Source organism: Grus americana, chromosome 3 (assembly GCF_028858705.1).
Source record: "Grus americana isolate bGruAme1 chromosome 3, bGruAme1.mat, whole genome shotgun sequence".
Taxonomy (NCBI): Eukaryota; Metazoa; Chordata; class Aves; order Gruiformes; family Gruidae; genus Grus; species Grus americana.
This window is the reverse complement of record NC_072854.1, coordinates 32,188,124-32,204,726: the sequence shown is the minus strand read 5'-3', so window position 1 is coordinate 32,204,726 and position 16,603 is coordinate 32,188,124. Positions and strand designations below refer to the sequence as shown.

The 16,603-nt window shown below is 36.6% G+C and overlaps 1 protein-coding gene across 7 annotated transcripts in view; it reads right to left on the bottom strand.

Annotated features, from left to right (window-relative positions):
• Positions 1–16,603, bottom strand: part of ADGRB3 (adhesion G protein-coupled receptor B3) — a 475,142-nt gene that overhangs the window by 30,336 nt on the left and 428,203 nt on the right. For all 7 annotated transcript variants that reach the window (XM_054821234.1, XM_054821235.1, XM_054821236.1 and 4 more), the window contains 6 exons: positions 15,193–15,343; positions 14,572–14,641; positions 9,679–9,745; positions 7,389–7,474; positions 3,878–3,976; positions 3,376–3,547 (listed from right to left, as the gene is read on the bottom strand). In XM_054821234.1, the coding sequence (XP_054677209.1) occupies positions 3,376–3,547; positions 3,878–3,976; positions 7,389–7,474; positions 9,679–9,745; positions 14,572–14,641; positions 15,193–15,343 (645 nt within the window). The remainder of the gene's footprint in view (positions 1–3,375; positions 3,548–3,877; positions 3,977–7,388; positions 7,475–9,678; positions 9,746–14,571; positions 14,642–15,192; positions 15,344–16,603) is intronic.

Below are 16,603 nucleotides of genomic sequence, written 5' to 3'. Positions count from 1 at the left end.
ATAAATATTAGATCAATCTATAGGCTATCACTGAGATAGCTTTGTAGCTGTCATCAAGAGTGATAAATGTGTTGGCAGGGTTTCCCTGACAGGCACTGGCAGAGCAAAATGCTTTTGCAGACAACAGAAAGTATCAGCCTGTTCTTTCAGCTGGGAGGTACCCTGTGGAGTGCAAAGACTGCACCGCACACTGTGCGTTGTGGCCACTCTCGTGGCTTGTACTCACCTAAGGATCTCTGGAGGTAGAAAGCCAGACTCTCTAGAGCCAGACTGAAACATAACTTACTGGAGTTATGTCTCTTTCTGTGTAGTAAAAAATTGCAGTAAACGATTATGTCTTTGCTGATGTAAACTGGTCCCTGTAAGTGCAGACCATACACATTTTTTGAAACAAAAATTGTTTCAAGTGCACCAACTTTTACTTCTTTGCTGTTCTTGAAGAACTTTCTACTAATTTTCTTTCCCCATATGAAAAAAAAAACAACCCACCTTAATTAGTTCCTCAAGTGTTTTACTCAGTTTACAATTAAATCTGGAGGACTAAAGAAGGTTTGATGTTTTCTGTCAAATAGAGTTCAAACAGCAGTCTGCCTAGGCTTCTTTGTCTTCCACCACCACCACTATCATCATCTTGACTGGAGACAAGCCACTGATTAGTGGATTGTACAATAAATTGGACATTTACTTCTGCCTAAGTTGTCATGACTGAAGAAAAAAACTCCTTCTCCTTTTTGATAAGGGATGACCTTATCAAATCTAGGTGCTTTTTGGGGAGAAATTTCATTGGGAAATCTTCTCATGAAGTCATTTTTTAAAATACCATTTAGATAGATAGATTAGCTGTTTTATCAAATGTCTTTCTTCTAGAATTTAAATGTTAGGACCAGGAAGTATAAATACCAAGACTGGCTTGCGGAAACAACTCCTTTAAGGACTTAAATGAAGTAATGATTCTTTGCAGTTAGATGATATATGTATATGTGATTTGCTAAAAGACCAGTGAATAAAATAAACCATAACTAGCTGATTGCCTACACACAAACAAATAAGATTGTAAATTCCCATATAAACATCTTTATAAGCAGATATTTTTGCATATTACTTGCACTAGAACCAGTGAGTTAAAAGTGGTTCAAGTCAAGGTACCATACCAATTTGAAAACTGAATTTACTTATAGAAAAGACTAATTCCATCTCTATCACCACAATCCTGCCTGTGAGTAGGGTCAGACAAGAACACTTCCATGAGATGTTCAACAGTATTGAAGTGTTCCATGGGAATTAAGCATTTACAGCAAATAGCTGTCATTAGAGTAGGGAACCTGTCTTGAATTCAAGGCTGGGGGCATTGTGGGAAAATGCCTGTTCAATTTCATCTTAAGCGGTCAAAATATTTTTTTCTTCCAAATAAAGAACTGCATTACTACACTGAGGCAGGCTTTAATGCCTGAATTTTTTTATTTTATAGAGTGCTACGCTATGTTACCTTTCAAATTTCTCATGGCTTTTGGTCTGTTTTTTGATGAAATCAATGACTGACAACCAGTTATGTGTTGCAATCTCTCTGCATCCTCACAAAAGACACAAGGAAATGGAACTAGGACATGAGGAAATGGAACGAAGCTGCATCAGGGAAAGTTCAGATTGGACATTAGGAAAAGGTTCTTCACTGAGGGGGTGGTTGGTCACTGGAACAGGCTCCCCAGAGAATTGGCCATGGCACCAAGGCTGTAAGAGTTCAAGGAGCATCTGGATGACCCTCTTGGTCATATGGTTTATGTTAAGGTAGTCCTGTGAAGAGCAGGGAGTTGGACTCAATGACCCTTATGGGTCCCTTCCAACTCGCAGTATTCTATGATTCAGTAATGATTCTATGAAAGATAATGCTTTTTATACTGCTTCATTTTTGAAGGTTTCATCTGCAACCTTGAGCTAAAGATACATATTTTAAAATAAAAATGGATCCTCAGGACAGTAAGTGGGAGATGGTATGCCCTTTCCAGACTAATTAGTATATACAATTATTTACAAATTTCATAGCCAGGAAAACCACTATGGAACTGCCATTCTATCTACCAAAAAACTTAAATAAAAATAGTTACAGTGTCTTACCATTTTACTAAAAGAATATGTGAAATGGTGGCTTTCAGTTCTACAGATGAGAATGCCCTCTTTCACAGATGTAAATTATATGGGGAAGGAAAATGCTGTAGAAAATAAGGGGATAGCAAGACAGTTCTACATAAAATAGATTTGTCTGGAGTAGTATCTCTTATTCTGCACATATTTTTATCCTGAATAAAAAAGAAAAAAGAAAAAAGAAAAAAAAGAAAAAAGAAAAAAGAAAAAAAGAAAAAAGAAAAAAGAAAAGAAAAGGAAAGAAAAGAGAAAAGGTATTAAAGGATCTAAGCCTCTTCCCCTATGAAAGATGATAAACTAAGGAAAAAAAAAAGTTCATAGCCTCAACAACTTGAATAAAGTGGGATGGAATCAGCACTATGGAAGGTATTATTTTCTGCAAGTTATTGATAAGTTTTTTCCTTAAATTTGTAAACTTAATTCTCTGATAAGATAATCACGTTTAATTCCTTGATAAGATAATACCGTGTAGGATAGTGATATAACGTTCATGCAAAGCAGTAAACTACTGAAAGATTGAAATAAATTATATGTCACTCATAATTCTTTTTCAGGAATATAGCAAGTTTCAATGTTTAAAGGGTGTGAAAGGTGGAAAGGGAAACCACTATGTGAGTTTCCTCACTCAGCACTGACAATAAACCTTTCCTGAAACACCTTCCTGCTTTTTTAGTCCTGAAGTGGTACTAGCTTTTCCTTGCTGTTCTCAAAGCATTCGTCTGTCTTCATCCTCGCTGTCCCCATAACTTAAGTATGTTACCTTAAAACTTGAGTTTGTAGAACTGAAAGGGTAGATCTTCACCAACATAACACCTCATCTCCTTGTGTCCTCCTTCAGGGACAGTATAAGCAGAAATAATTTTGTGTTTGAATCAGTTTCAGAGGCTGTAAATATCTATAGCTTTTGTTCTTCAAGAAAAGGGCATTCATATAAGTATTTCCCAATACTCACAAAATTGGGAAAGCCTGACACTTCAAAATAAACTGAACTTGGGATAGATTAACAGCCAGCTTTAATTAAATGGGTACAGTTTTATACGGAAACTGATATTCTGCACCTGGAATTAACTGATCTTCCCCCTCTCGCTTTCATTTGTTCCTCTACACCTCACCATAAAATACTTTTCTCTTTCTATGAAATGTATTTCCACAGAGCAAACTGTATATAACATTAAAGAGCAGTTGAGAGATTAACAGGAACACAGCCCTTTAGAAACCTGGGAAGCCATTCCTCACCTCCCTTCGGAGAATACAATGGACCATGACAATAACAAAGCCTTGTAATGAATCAAATACTGCAAAAAGTATCTGAAATAATATTGATCTTTTGTCTGTCATGGCCAGAACTGCAGACATCCAGGTCAGGGCCAGAAGTGGCAACACCACACAGGAACTCCAAAGGGATGCCCTATTGAAAGAAAGAGAAAAGCAGCACTGTAATATTGTAAAAAATTATTAAAAGCTCACTATTAAAATAAAACATATTTAAGGATAGCACTTTATCAAGTTAACTTGAAAATCACAGACAAGAATGTAACAGTGTTGGTACTTTATGTTCTAAAGAATATCCTGTATTCAGTTAATAAACACAGTTGCAATTTTTTTTTTTGTTAAAAAGTATTTAAATGTGCTCAGCACTCTATACAGTGTTAGCAAACACAGTTGTCATCATCAAACTATTGTCTCACATGCACTGTATAAGATTTGTAACAAGAAGATGTAAATGATCAGGACTAACATGGCATTACTGGCGGTGGTGGCTGACAAAGCTGTTGTTGAAACTACTCCACACTTGGCACATTTGAGCGTCAAACCGCTATGAGGCTCACTCATCTGACTGCAAACAAACAGAACACCCACAAAAAGAACAAAATATTGAATTGTCACCAAAAAACGTTGCTACTGAAATTTAGCTTTTAAGTATGACGTCATGCAGAAAAAGTAAGTAGACTTACTCAGGATGAATGCTCTATGTTGTTGCAAAACTGTACTTTGTACTTTACATTATTAGCTTTAAATGTTAATGCTATGGGGCTTCATTTCATGCAGACTCTATTTCTTCGATTTAAGCTAAAAAAGGCCCCAAATGTCAAGTGATCAAAACTGCTCAGTACACTGAAGTAAACATAAGCACGTGCTAGGATAGACACACAAAGTGAAATCCCTCTATTCAGACCTGTTAAAAGACTGTCGTGTCTAAACTTGCTTGAGAAAGAGTATAGGACACTTAAAGGAGGAGTATGAAGTATGTACAATTCCAGAGCATTAATAGGGAAAGAAGCCTGCAAAATTTCTTCAAGCATCAAATCAGTTTGGGCATACTGTATAGTCAGATTTGCCATATGAAGGTCTGAATACAGGGCTTGAAATGTATGGAATCTGATGAAATAAATACCAATTGGTACTAAAACAAGGGTGACCTGTTTTGCATTTTAATAAAACACAGTACACAAGCATTAAGCTCAAAGCATTTTGTATGGACAATTGTACCTCGGCACCTGTCAGAAGAGTTAAAGGGCAAAAACTGGAATTTAAAATTTTCTTTTACATACAGCATGCATTCAGCTTCCTGAGTCAACTAAATAAAGACTTTTGCTATTCCTTCTCTTTCTGCTATCAGAGCCAGGAAAAACCATAGCTGACTGGGATGCAACAGGAAGGGTGCTTTACCTATTCCCAGCTGGAAAGTGGTCAACATAGTGAAGATAGGCAACACCTCATTTTTTCCCTGTTATTTCAATCAACAGAACTCCTTTTTATTGCCAAACCCAGCATTCACAAGATTTTTAACGTGCTGCCCAAAACAACACTGAACTCCAGTGGTTTCCATTTCAATAAACCAAATGATGACTTTCAATAAAAAAGTGCAGTATATTTTCCATAAAAATACATTTTTTTCCATAAAAAAAAAACCAGTGAGAACCATGACCCTGTATAAGGTGATTGTGGGCTATGAAAAGAACTTAGTGAATTCCCATCAGTATACACCAGTTAAAGATCTGCATTAATGAATGAACTAAAAAAAAATGCCTTGGGTAAGCTTAACCTAAGCTTGGGAAAATACTTTCAATCTTTGCTTGGCAATACTTCAACATTATCGGACTGGATTATTCTCTTTACCTCTATAGATTTGTTCTGGTACTTGCAAATAACAGAACTTGATGTGTATATAGACCAAATATAATCTTTCTGGCAGCACATATATGTGTGCTACCCCTTATGCCAGGAAAATGATTGATATCCATCAAGACACTTGTTGATTGTCCATATGCTTATTAAGGTAGAAAAAAACCATATGGAATTAGTATATTTTGCCCCATTCACTGCTTTAAATCCTACATAAATGGTTTCTGCAACTGAACTTTTGATAGGTGTAAGTCCAAGGTTTGCCAGAAAGAATGAAGTTGCCTTCCCGAGCATGGCTGGCAGGAGAGATCTGAGAAATGAGTGAACAATCCCCTTTCTACTGGAGGTCAAACGCTGCACCGACTTCTATGCCCCAAAGAATGACTCAAGACTCTTCATCTGCCAAGTAGTATCAAGGAATGCTGTTGCCAAGCCACCATCTCATACTATCACAAAAGTTAAGATTTGTTTCTTGATTATGGTATTGACATGATTTCCCAGAACAGCTGGATTGTTTCTGACAGAATAATTTCTAGTTCTTTATCCATTTAGTTTAAAATAAAATACCTCTTTACTAAGTTGTGCACTGTTAGAAAGCAAGTTATTTGTTTCATCGGGAAAACATACTAAAAGCAAATAGATATCTGTAGTCAACAATTGAGTAGCTGAAAAAAAAAATGATGCAGTTAAATCTAAGCTTGGATATCCTTAGAAAATGTACAAAGACAAATCTGTGGCTGCTCCAACTCCTCAAATCACTGGAATTAGAGCAGATGTGAATTTGAATTGGTGATTACTAAGTTATTATGACTCTTGAAATAATTTGGGTAGTTTTTTAATATTCTAGATTTCATCAGTGTTATTACACAGTTAAGAATGTTGATGGAGCAATGTAGACAAAAGGAAAGTTAAGAAATTAATACTTTCTAATCAAAAAAGAGGAAAAGAGAAAAAACAAAATGAAAGCTTTTGGTACATATTTGTCAGAATAATGGTGAAAGAGCTGAAAATGAGAAAGATTTAATTGAATTAATATTAAATGCAAATCACACCAGCTGAAGTATTTATCATAAATTTGCTCATCTTACCAATGAATTGAACTTATTAGGAATGCTACTGTTACTGAAATGGTAAAATAATTCAAAGTGAAGCTGTAATAAATTTACCCATAGCAGTAATACACAGTAAAATAAACATATCATTGCTTGTCATTTCTAGAAATGCAGATATTGTTGGTGTTAACTACAAGCTGGCCCAAAAGACAATACTAGAACATGTAGCTGTAAAAAATGTAAAAACTGTAAAAAACTTCAAATATACTTTCATAAGCATTAAGAAGGTGAAGATGCACTTGTGAAATATTTTTCTCCAATGTGCAATGAATCTAGGTTTGCTGCTGCAGTACTTCAAATCATTGTCATACACTGAAAAACAGTTTCTGATACCACCACTGGCATAATCCTTTCTTCTCGTGGTAACAAACAGAATTTGAATGTAAATGCAAGTAAATAATCAACAACACAGAATTTCCATTTACCTTTTTTCTTTTTTTTTACTTTTGAAACACTTTTTTTTTTACTTTGAAATTCTGTTACACTAATTTGGAACATAGGTATATGTAGATATGAATGTAAGAACAAAGGCAAATTCTTCACATAGTTAGAATGGCAGCATAACATTGACCTCAGTAAGGCATATATTGCTGTAAAATACAGTTTATAACAGTTTATAGAAATAAGTAACATTTCCCACCATAGTAATTAAAGTTGACAGCTAGACAAAAAACCCCAGTTTCTTCAGTACACACAGTTCATAAGACTGTTTTCCTAACTGCAACAACTTTACGTGTGACATTCTTGTGAAATCTCTGCTCAGATTTGGTTAATCCTCATTATTATTAACTTAATACTGTTGTACTTGTGTTTTATTATGTTTAGTTCGTTTAGTTGCATCCCTCAGGATAATGCAACAGCAGCTTTTGAGATGAATGGAATCTGTTAGACACACTGTTACACTGATATAAAAGTTCAAAGCACAATCAAAAGCATTTTTGGTGAATCTCTGTAATTGAAAATTGGTGATACAATTTTAATATGCTTTAAAATAACCCAATTGTTGCTTACCCCGCTCTGTGTTTGAGCTTTTTATCTAGGATTCCATCTCTGGAAACAAGTTTATTAAATACCAAAATGCCAATCACCATGTTGACCTGTCAAACAGAAAACAAACAGTTGATCTTTCAGTGCCTGAATGAAAATACTTTATCCTGTAACTTCAGAAAAAGGCTCTTACAGGCCTGCAAAATGCCTCCTTTTACATTTCTGAGTATTCCATCACAAATCGTGTAACGCTGTCCCCGAGCACACCAAAAGTGTGTATTCTCAAATGGGAAATGCATACGCACACCGCAACAGGCTTATTTTTGAATCTTGATTTATGACTGGTATCAAGTTGTATGCGTACATGTCTGCTGGCCAGAAGCTTGAGTACTACAGCTTTAATATTTCCTCAGTTTTAATTGCAATGATACATCCTATTCCAGGAAAACCACTGCATTTGAGTTGTGCGCACAGGGAAGAGCTGGCCAGGGCACGGGATGACCGTAACTGTGCTCCTTTCTAAGCATTTACGGCCATGTGGGTCTTCCCACTGATGAAGAACCAGCTTGTGGTTTTCCATATCCTCCTGCACATTAGTCACTGTCTATGTCATTCACCAAAATGCCAGTCTTGAGCCTTGTTTGAATGCAATTTCCATATTTTTTTTTTTTTTTGTGGGCCAGAGGAGTGCCTGGGGTGTCTGTTTAGCTCCATTAAAGTAAATGGTGTTATGATCACATACATGGGTTGACGACCTAACCTAAAAAAAAATTCAAGTGTTTCAGCAGTCAGACTTTGGCACTCAGTGGACATACTAATGGCATTTAATGGACAACTTAATGACTGTTATTACCCATTTGTATTATTGAACTGAACTCTATGGACCTGTCTCTGCATGGCCTGCAAAGAGGTAATACCAAGCTTTGAATCTATTAAATAAATGTTCCTTATTTTGGGTTTTTTTTTATTAGAAAAGGGTAATCCTTTTTTCCTTTCAAATAGATTTTTCCAGACCTGTGCCAAAATTCCTAATTGTTGCCAGTCTGTCCTGCCAACTCTTTTCCAGCTTTTGTTATTACCACTTTATTTTCAGCATTTACATTTTTCAGCTGATGTTACATAATTCTTCTGCTCCGTACACTTAGGCTTAAGTGGCTGCACGGAACAGCTCCTTCCACAGCTACTCGCTAACGGTAGGGCAAACTGCGGCTGTGAACTTCAAACATCTCTGAACAAAGCTTGCCAATTACACAGAGAACATACAGTTCCATGTGAAAATTATGACTGGCTTTTTTGTAAACATTCTTGGCTCCTCTGCCACGGCAGGGACTGTGAGTTGTACAAAAGGATCCTGGCTTGACTCCAGGCAATGATGAGACAAACTCTATGGGAGTAGTAAACATCCATTTCAGGAAAATTTATGTAGCTAAATGGCTACATCTTTGATGACTACTAAGACCGATTCCCTTTTGCAAGGGAAATAACTGGTGTTGATAGAGCTATCCTAGTATAAAATTGGTGGAGTGGAAAGAAGAATTAGATTCAAAATCTGTAAGGGAAAAATGCTAAACACATTATTGTAAAAAATCCATACAAACTGCAGAGCAGATGACTGATAGCCGATGGCACATGTAGGATGTAATTCATCTTACCCTAAAGTAGACATCTGAAATACTTCTGATGCTTTGAGCCCTAAAAGTGCGTATTTTTCTCCACTGACAATGAAATATGGTGGGGATAACTAGCTTAAATGCAGAAATCTACATTGCAGATGTCGACAATTAGGCAAAGCGAATCCTACACCTAAATACATTTCCAGAGATGTGAAAGATTAATACACAAATGAGTAACATTTGCCAGCTATGATGATTTTTTCTTTGCCTTCAAAAGCAGTAGCCATGGAGAACTTGCTGGCTGGTTCCACTCCTCCTGTTGCTTTTGCTGGCACAGCGATACGCTGCCAAGCAGCACTCTATCAAGACTGTCACTGAACTTCATAAGGCAGTGCCAACTGCGTAGATGCTACTGATAATAACTCGGTGATGCCTGTAACAAGTTTTCTGTGCCGCTATTCAGTATTCTTTCATTACATTATTCTTTCACAGCTTACTGTGTAAACATGGAGAGATAACTGGTATAAAGAAGTGATACAATTAAATAAATCATGCACTCAAAATACGGAAGGTATCTTAAACAGTACTGAGCTCAGTATTTACAGCAAAATGTAATGCTACTGTATAGCTAAGCTTTAATAATTTAAACAGCACATTCCATCATTTCATATGAAAATACTGGAAATTATCTTAATGTTTACCAAGACAACAGCAGCTGCAGGTCCAACGAAAGCATAAAGTAGTCCTCCTTCAAGAGACAGCCAACAGCTGGAAAGAACATTAGAGAAGAACTAACACAAATTAAAAGTAAGTATAACGCATTGCCAAGAAAGCATTAATAATTACTACAGCATGAGATTCTTCCAGTGAATGTTCAGTCCTACATATAGAGATTCATACGCATGCATGAAAAAGAATTACTTTGCTGATATGATGATGTAGACAGTTGAAAGTTATTTCCATTATCAATTGTCAATGTTCCAAAAGTTTTATTGTGAATTATGCATATACTGAAATGCCTAAAATATATTAAAAGCACAATAGAAAATAGGTTTGCAAATCTTTATTGACTCTCCTCTAACCAGGTATGATGAGTTAACTGAACAGGACATGCCAGGTCGGTTATCTAGAACCATTTCCAGCTTACAATGTCTGACGGTTCTAAACTTAAAGCAATTCAAGATCAAGTACCTTTAATATAGTACTTCAGAAAAAAGCAGGTTTCTACAAAGCTTCTCTTATGTCATTTAGTAATTGCTATTAGACCTTGGTCTGACAGACAATAGTCTCATTAAAGAAAAATCATATATGATCTAACTGTTCTGTATTCTCTGGAATATTTTGCAAACAATTTAAATGTATGTTTTAAAGCATCTGAAAACTGTATTTTCCTGTGAGCTACTAATCTTGCAGAGTTTGTCATATTGCATCAGGGTTTTCACTGAAAACCATCAGATTTCCAAACACAGAGCACTTACAGAATCAAATTCTAAATATTTGATACACCATGATGTAAAGCTTTCCATATCTGCAAAAGATCAGGATCTTCACACGCTGAAGTAAATGCAGCTGTGCTATTTTCCCAGTGATTACACATTCAAAGAACTGCATGTTTATTTGAATGCATGATCACACCTACATATAAGAAAACTCAAGTATATGCATTCAAGTAATTTACTTGGATCTCACATCCAGAAACATTCACATCAGAATCATACGTATCTTCTTTATTTTCCAGTACTGTTTTTGTACTTTTGAAAACCAAGTAAATGAAAAGCAAGCACATCATAAAATTAACGGTCTGTTACGGCTGGAATTTTAACTGCAAAGAATAAGTGTGTTTCCCGTTGCAATGAAGCTATGTGAAATCTGCCACACGAACTCAACTGCATCAGCGTGCTAAATTCTGGAATGATAAATTGATGCAAATAGTTCATATCTGCTTCACTGTTAAAAAGGTAATACATGTCAGGCTGTTCTACATCCTGCCTCAAAAAACAACTACAACAATAATGTCCAATTTATTTCTGTAATGTCAAAAAAAAAAAAAAAAGCTTTCAAAATTTTCCACAATTTTTCTTGCTATTTTTCCAAAAGCTAGGTTATTTATTGTGAGAGATTGAGAACATGGGCTTCTGCGTGGGAGGAATGTAGTCACAGTGCATTTGCCTACCAGTATGAACTTTTGAACTCAGTGAAGATGACCACTCTGCATAACTAAGATATGTAATTAAAATTTTCATGTTTATTGGGAGACAGAGACATCAGTTCATAAAAATTATTGGCGTACTGTATTTGAAACATAATTTCAGTTACCTGTGCTGAAAAAAAGGGTCAAGAAGGTTGTTTTCTAAATAAAACCAGTTTACACCACAAAAAACTTTAAGACCAAGGGAGAATTATTCCTTTCCCATGCCCTCAAGTAAAAAGGCTGTTCAAAAAGAGTGATTTTAGAGGCAGAGCTGGAAAAAATGTAGAGGTTGTCATCTTTATACAATCTGAATTTTCAACAATCTGGATTTTCAACAATGTGTGATGTGATTATTGTAATGTATTCAATATCTGTCAGTTGATGACTCTGAAATGTGCTTTCCCCCAATTTTTTTCTGTTGAAGACTTTCTGAAGACAGATTATCAGGTGCCTTCTTATACCATAAGGCAATTGTTACAATTTTTTTACTATTTTTTCCTTCTTCTCGTCTTTTTCTTCTCTCTGATAGCTTTCTTCTATGCTTTATAGTTGTTTTTATTTTGTTCTCCTGTGCTGTCTTCTTTCTCCCTGATCCCCACATGGCAGAAAGTGATATAAATTGATTAGTATTAAGAGCATCCACTGGTGGTTTTATGGGACCATGTTACATGGTCATAAAATTCTGCTGATTGATGAAGTATCTGTAGATTTGCTCCTGTACATTTTGTGAGTTGTTTGATGCTCTCCAGGAGAATGGTTCTTTCTCTTAGGAGAGCATGACTATGACAGAATTTTAATTTTTGCTGATGTAATGAATTCCTGGAAGTTATCTGCACTGCTTATTAATATATAGCACTGTATGTAAACATCAGTAGGTCACGCAGGTTTATTGACTATAACTTGTAATAGTAGTGCTTTCATAGCTCTGAACCTCTGAAGAGAGGTAGCAACAATATTTATTAGACTCACAGAAACAGTTGGAAAAAACAATCAAGCTTTCTGACACACAAATCTTTTTCAGATATCCCGAAATATCTAAAACCTTGTCACTGTGGTTTTTTATTATTTTTAGGAAATCCCTTCATCTTCTATATTTATATCACTACAAGTGTCTGTGTGAAATATTTTTATATGTAGTTTTAAATGTACAGTAATATAACTGTCTAATAATTAGGACCGAAAGAAAAAGGTAGAAATGAGGGACTGTTGATCGCAGAATTGGTTCAAGTGTGAACAATTCAAGCCACCCCCATCAGTTGTATACTCCAGGAAACTGAGATCTGCTTCAAAGATCCTTGGGCCTTCTCCATTTCTATCAATCTCTTCATGTGTGGGACTATGAGACTGGAATAAATTCCTTCATTTTCACTCTTAATTTTCTCCATTTGAAACTGTCATTTTCAAAAATAGCATCTTACAGACCAGGAATACTTTGCCACAGGACGCATTTCTGATGGCAGCATGTGTGTAACCGATTGCAGCCAAACAGGCCAAACATAGCGTAAGCAGCTAAAAAACTTACACATGTGCTTTAGATATGGGAGGAGGAGCGGGACAGGAGCTCTGCTTTTACACCACCCAACAGTTGTTATGGGACACAATTCTTTGCTGGCTTCTAGAGTGGGACACTACATCAACTGGTGATGGAGGAGGAATCTGCATTCCTTGCATTCCCTGTTTTCCTTATGTAATTCTGATGTCAAATGCCAAGGAAATGTATTTGCAAACAGGGTAAGAAAGCTGCGTTATGGTTCTGTTTGTCCCTTGTACATCTCCTTTTGTGCTTTTGTCCCATGGTACCGTGTCAGCTGAATTTGGATCCTGGGAGAGGAGCTGTTACGTGTACAGAGACCTGCTCTTTTCTACTTTCCAGGTTATCCTTAATGAATGATTTGTTGCTTTGTCTGAATATTTCAGTATATCCTCTTTTAAAAATGCATTCAGCCCAGGAAGGAAGCAGGAAGCAACACTAACTAAAGCAAGTAGTCACACATGAATAATTTCAAGAGAGTAAATGGAAAGGGATTGATCCTGCAAGGGACAGAGGTACATCCCCAGTGGGGTCTGGACATCATAATCTTGTGATTTGTAATTCTCACAGCCTAAAGGCATCTCCAGTCCTGGTTCAAGGACTAAATAATAAAAAAGCCAGCAAGATGAGCACGTATTAGTTAGAAAAAATGTCAGAGGAGCAGGTCCTCAATATAACTCTCAAAAGATGACTAAGATCGTTGTTTCACTGATGATTGGCAGCTGTAAGTGCTGTCCAACAGTTAAGCACTTCAGTTAGGTAAGCCATTTCTCATTAAAAAAATGCAAGACGCCTGTTGTCACAATTTAAAGACCTCAGTGATTAGAGCCAATATTCAGGAGAATCCTTACCCACCCACAGCTGGAGAGAGGGCTTGAAGCCTCCCCCGCCATGTGCCAAGAGGGTGGGACACACAGGGCAGGGAGGGGGAATCCTGATCTCACTCAGTGATGATGTGAAGGAGAATAATTAAATATTCATTGAAGCAAGGACTTGACCTAACTCATCCTCATCTCTGATGAATGCCCTCATTACCAGGCTAGAGACTCATATTTCCTCTCTTTCTGTCCAGATGCATACTTAATTTCTCAGGCAACGTGAGGAGAGCTCCAAACAGGACAACCAAAGGAAAAGCACTCTCGCATACATAACATCTCGATGTTGGAGCAGTCCGCTGGCAGGAGGGAGGCTCAGCCGAAGCTCCTTCTTCAGCAGGAGACAACCGAAGGACAGTCTCACTGGGGGGTGAATTTTCCAGGGCGCTAAACACACACTGTAACCCGACAAGTGGCTAAACAGGAACTGTATTAATAAAATGCAAATGAAGTACGCAGATCTCCTGAGCTGTCTCTCCTTGCCCAGGAAATGGGCTGGACCAGGCACTCCAGGACAGAGGGGATGGATGGAAGAGCTATTTTGAGATTTCTGCGAGGCTTTGGTTCCAAGCAGCTCGGGGCATTAAAGCCGAGGTACATGCTAGGTGGGCAGAAACTGGGGTGCCAAAGAGACGCTTGCCAGTACAGTTTTAGACATGTTTAGACGTTGGCAAAAGCTAACCATAACAGTAAGGTTCTCTTTGGTAAATGCATATTAATGTTAGGTGTCTAAGTGGACCTAAACGTCAGTGTTTCTAAAAGGCTTGCTACTTCAAATCCTCACAAGAAATCCAGGATCCCTGGTGCTTTGCTGAGCTCAGTCCAAGACTGACATATGGTTTTCTTTTTGTTCTTTTGTGGCCCACTCTGTGACTCTTAGGGCAGTTCCAAGTGTGAATGGATACCTGTAGGGCTTTTAGACTATGCTATGCAATTCCTGATGGGTATGACAGTCTCGTTAATTAAAAACATAATTTATCATTTCAGATTGACTTACTAGTGGGCTGTTCCATATCCTTTTGTCTTGGTAAAGCCTATTGATATTGCAACCACCAATGCTGGTAAACCTGAAAAAAAACCAAAACAGTAATAACCGTTAGATGCTGAGCAAAATATTGCTGTTCTGCCCGGACAAAAAATGACAGGGCAAGCTAATTTTACATGGAATGAATCATTTAATGAAGCACAGTGCTATTGCAGGATTTGTTTTTCTGAAGCACTGGCAGGGAGGAGGACACTGTTTTCTGCCCACGGTGCACCACTTTGATGTAGCTAAATTACTAGTACACTTGACAGGTTGTAAAGTGAACTAGGAAGAGGTTTCATGAATATTCATGAATGTTTTTTCTTGTTTTATTTTGATTTCTTGATATTATTACTTTGCTGAAAATCTTGTAAAATTTTGTTAAAACATATTTATAAAAGAATGCTAAAGTGTACAACAGCATAGCTTGAGTTTGAGATAAAGTGGAAAGGTTCCTAACCTAGTCTTTTTAGTACCATGCTGTCTACTATCTTTCAGGTTTACTGAAGAAAATAATGATGATATTCTTGGCATTGTCATGGCATTAAACGTTTCATTCCAATGATTCTGACGAAATGAATTTTACGGACTTACCCCATCCAAGGCACAGGAAACGTTTCCTTATGAGCCGTGTCCTAATTTTTCCAGTAACAGCCATATACGACTGCCACGCTTCTGTCAAAACCCAACAGAATGAAGCTAAGAAGAAGAAGTGTAAAAATGCGGTGGTTGTGGTGCAGATGCCCTGCAGGGAGCAAAGAGAAGCTCATGCTGAATACTTAGGGACACTCATTTCTCTTTTCAATTCAAAGAGTTGTCATGTTCTATCATCTTGACCTTTATTCTTAACATCAACTGCCCCTTTATGATATGGTTGCCACAGAGAAAGAAAGATGTTGATGTGGATTAGGCAGAAGAGGTTTTGACTGTTTCCCCAAACACTGAGTGTGCAGAGCAGGGACAAAGAACACAAAATAAATCATGCCACCAGATTTTTCTCTATACATTTACTTTGACCAGGGATCATCATAAAGCCATTGTGGTAAGCAAGTTACAAACCTACTGATTATAAAATCTCACAGAGCTGAATACAGAAAATGTGGGGATACAAATGCTCCTAATTGCCATTTATATTTTCTTTCCCTCCATGCAGAAAGACCCTGACTGCAAATCTGAATTTAAGACAATAGATTGTTTGATTAATTTCATTTTTTGATTTAAATCTTATAGAATGTTAACCTATTGGAATATACTGCCTGAGATCTTTTTAGTCAGGTTTAAGTATCATAACCTTAATAATTACCCTGGATATTGTTTTTTATGGGTGTCAGTCATTTGTCATATGAAAAGTATTTTGAGCACATGCAATCGGCTTTCTTTTGTCACTGTAGCCCTTAATTAAACTTGACATTGTAGCTTACATAAATGAGCTTCTTGGCATAAATGATGATCTACCCTCCACTGTGCTGCTTCAAATGCCAGTTGCAGGCTATAAAATATAGTGTGCATTGTATCCCAGAACCAAAACCACACCAGTAAAGTTGAGAATATCCTTATCACAATTTATCCTTTTCACAATTTATCCTTTTCACAATTTATCCTTTTCACAATTTATCCTTATCACAATTTGAAGTGTCAAAATTATATCAAGGTTAAGAAAAAAAAAATTCACACACCAAATATTAACAGTGCAAGATCGTAGTTGAGAAATGTAGATGTTATTTGTATGATTATTTCTTTATGCAGCATAGAAATCTGATGGCTACCCTACATGCACATAATAAAAGGCTAGTCAATTTTTTGTTACTAAAAAACCAGTTAAGCAAACTATTTAGGGAGAAAATATGCAAGTGGCTAATTATATATAGATGCTTGCATATATTGTTGAATCAAGGCTGGTAGCTACAAAAATTTGGAAAAGAAAAGATATATATGACACCGCACAGGTTTTTTAGTTCATTTTGTATTCCTAATTACTTTCAGGTCTTTTTGTTTTGAATTTTCT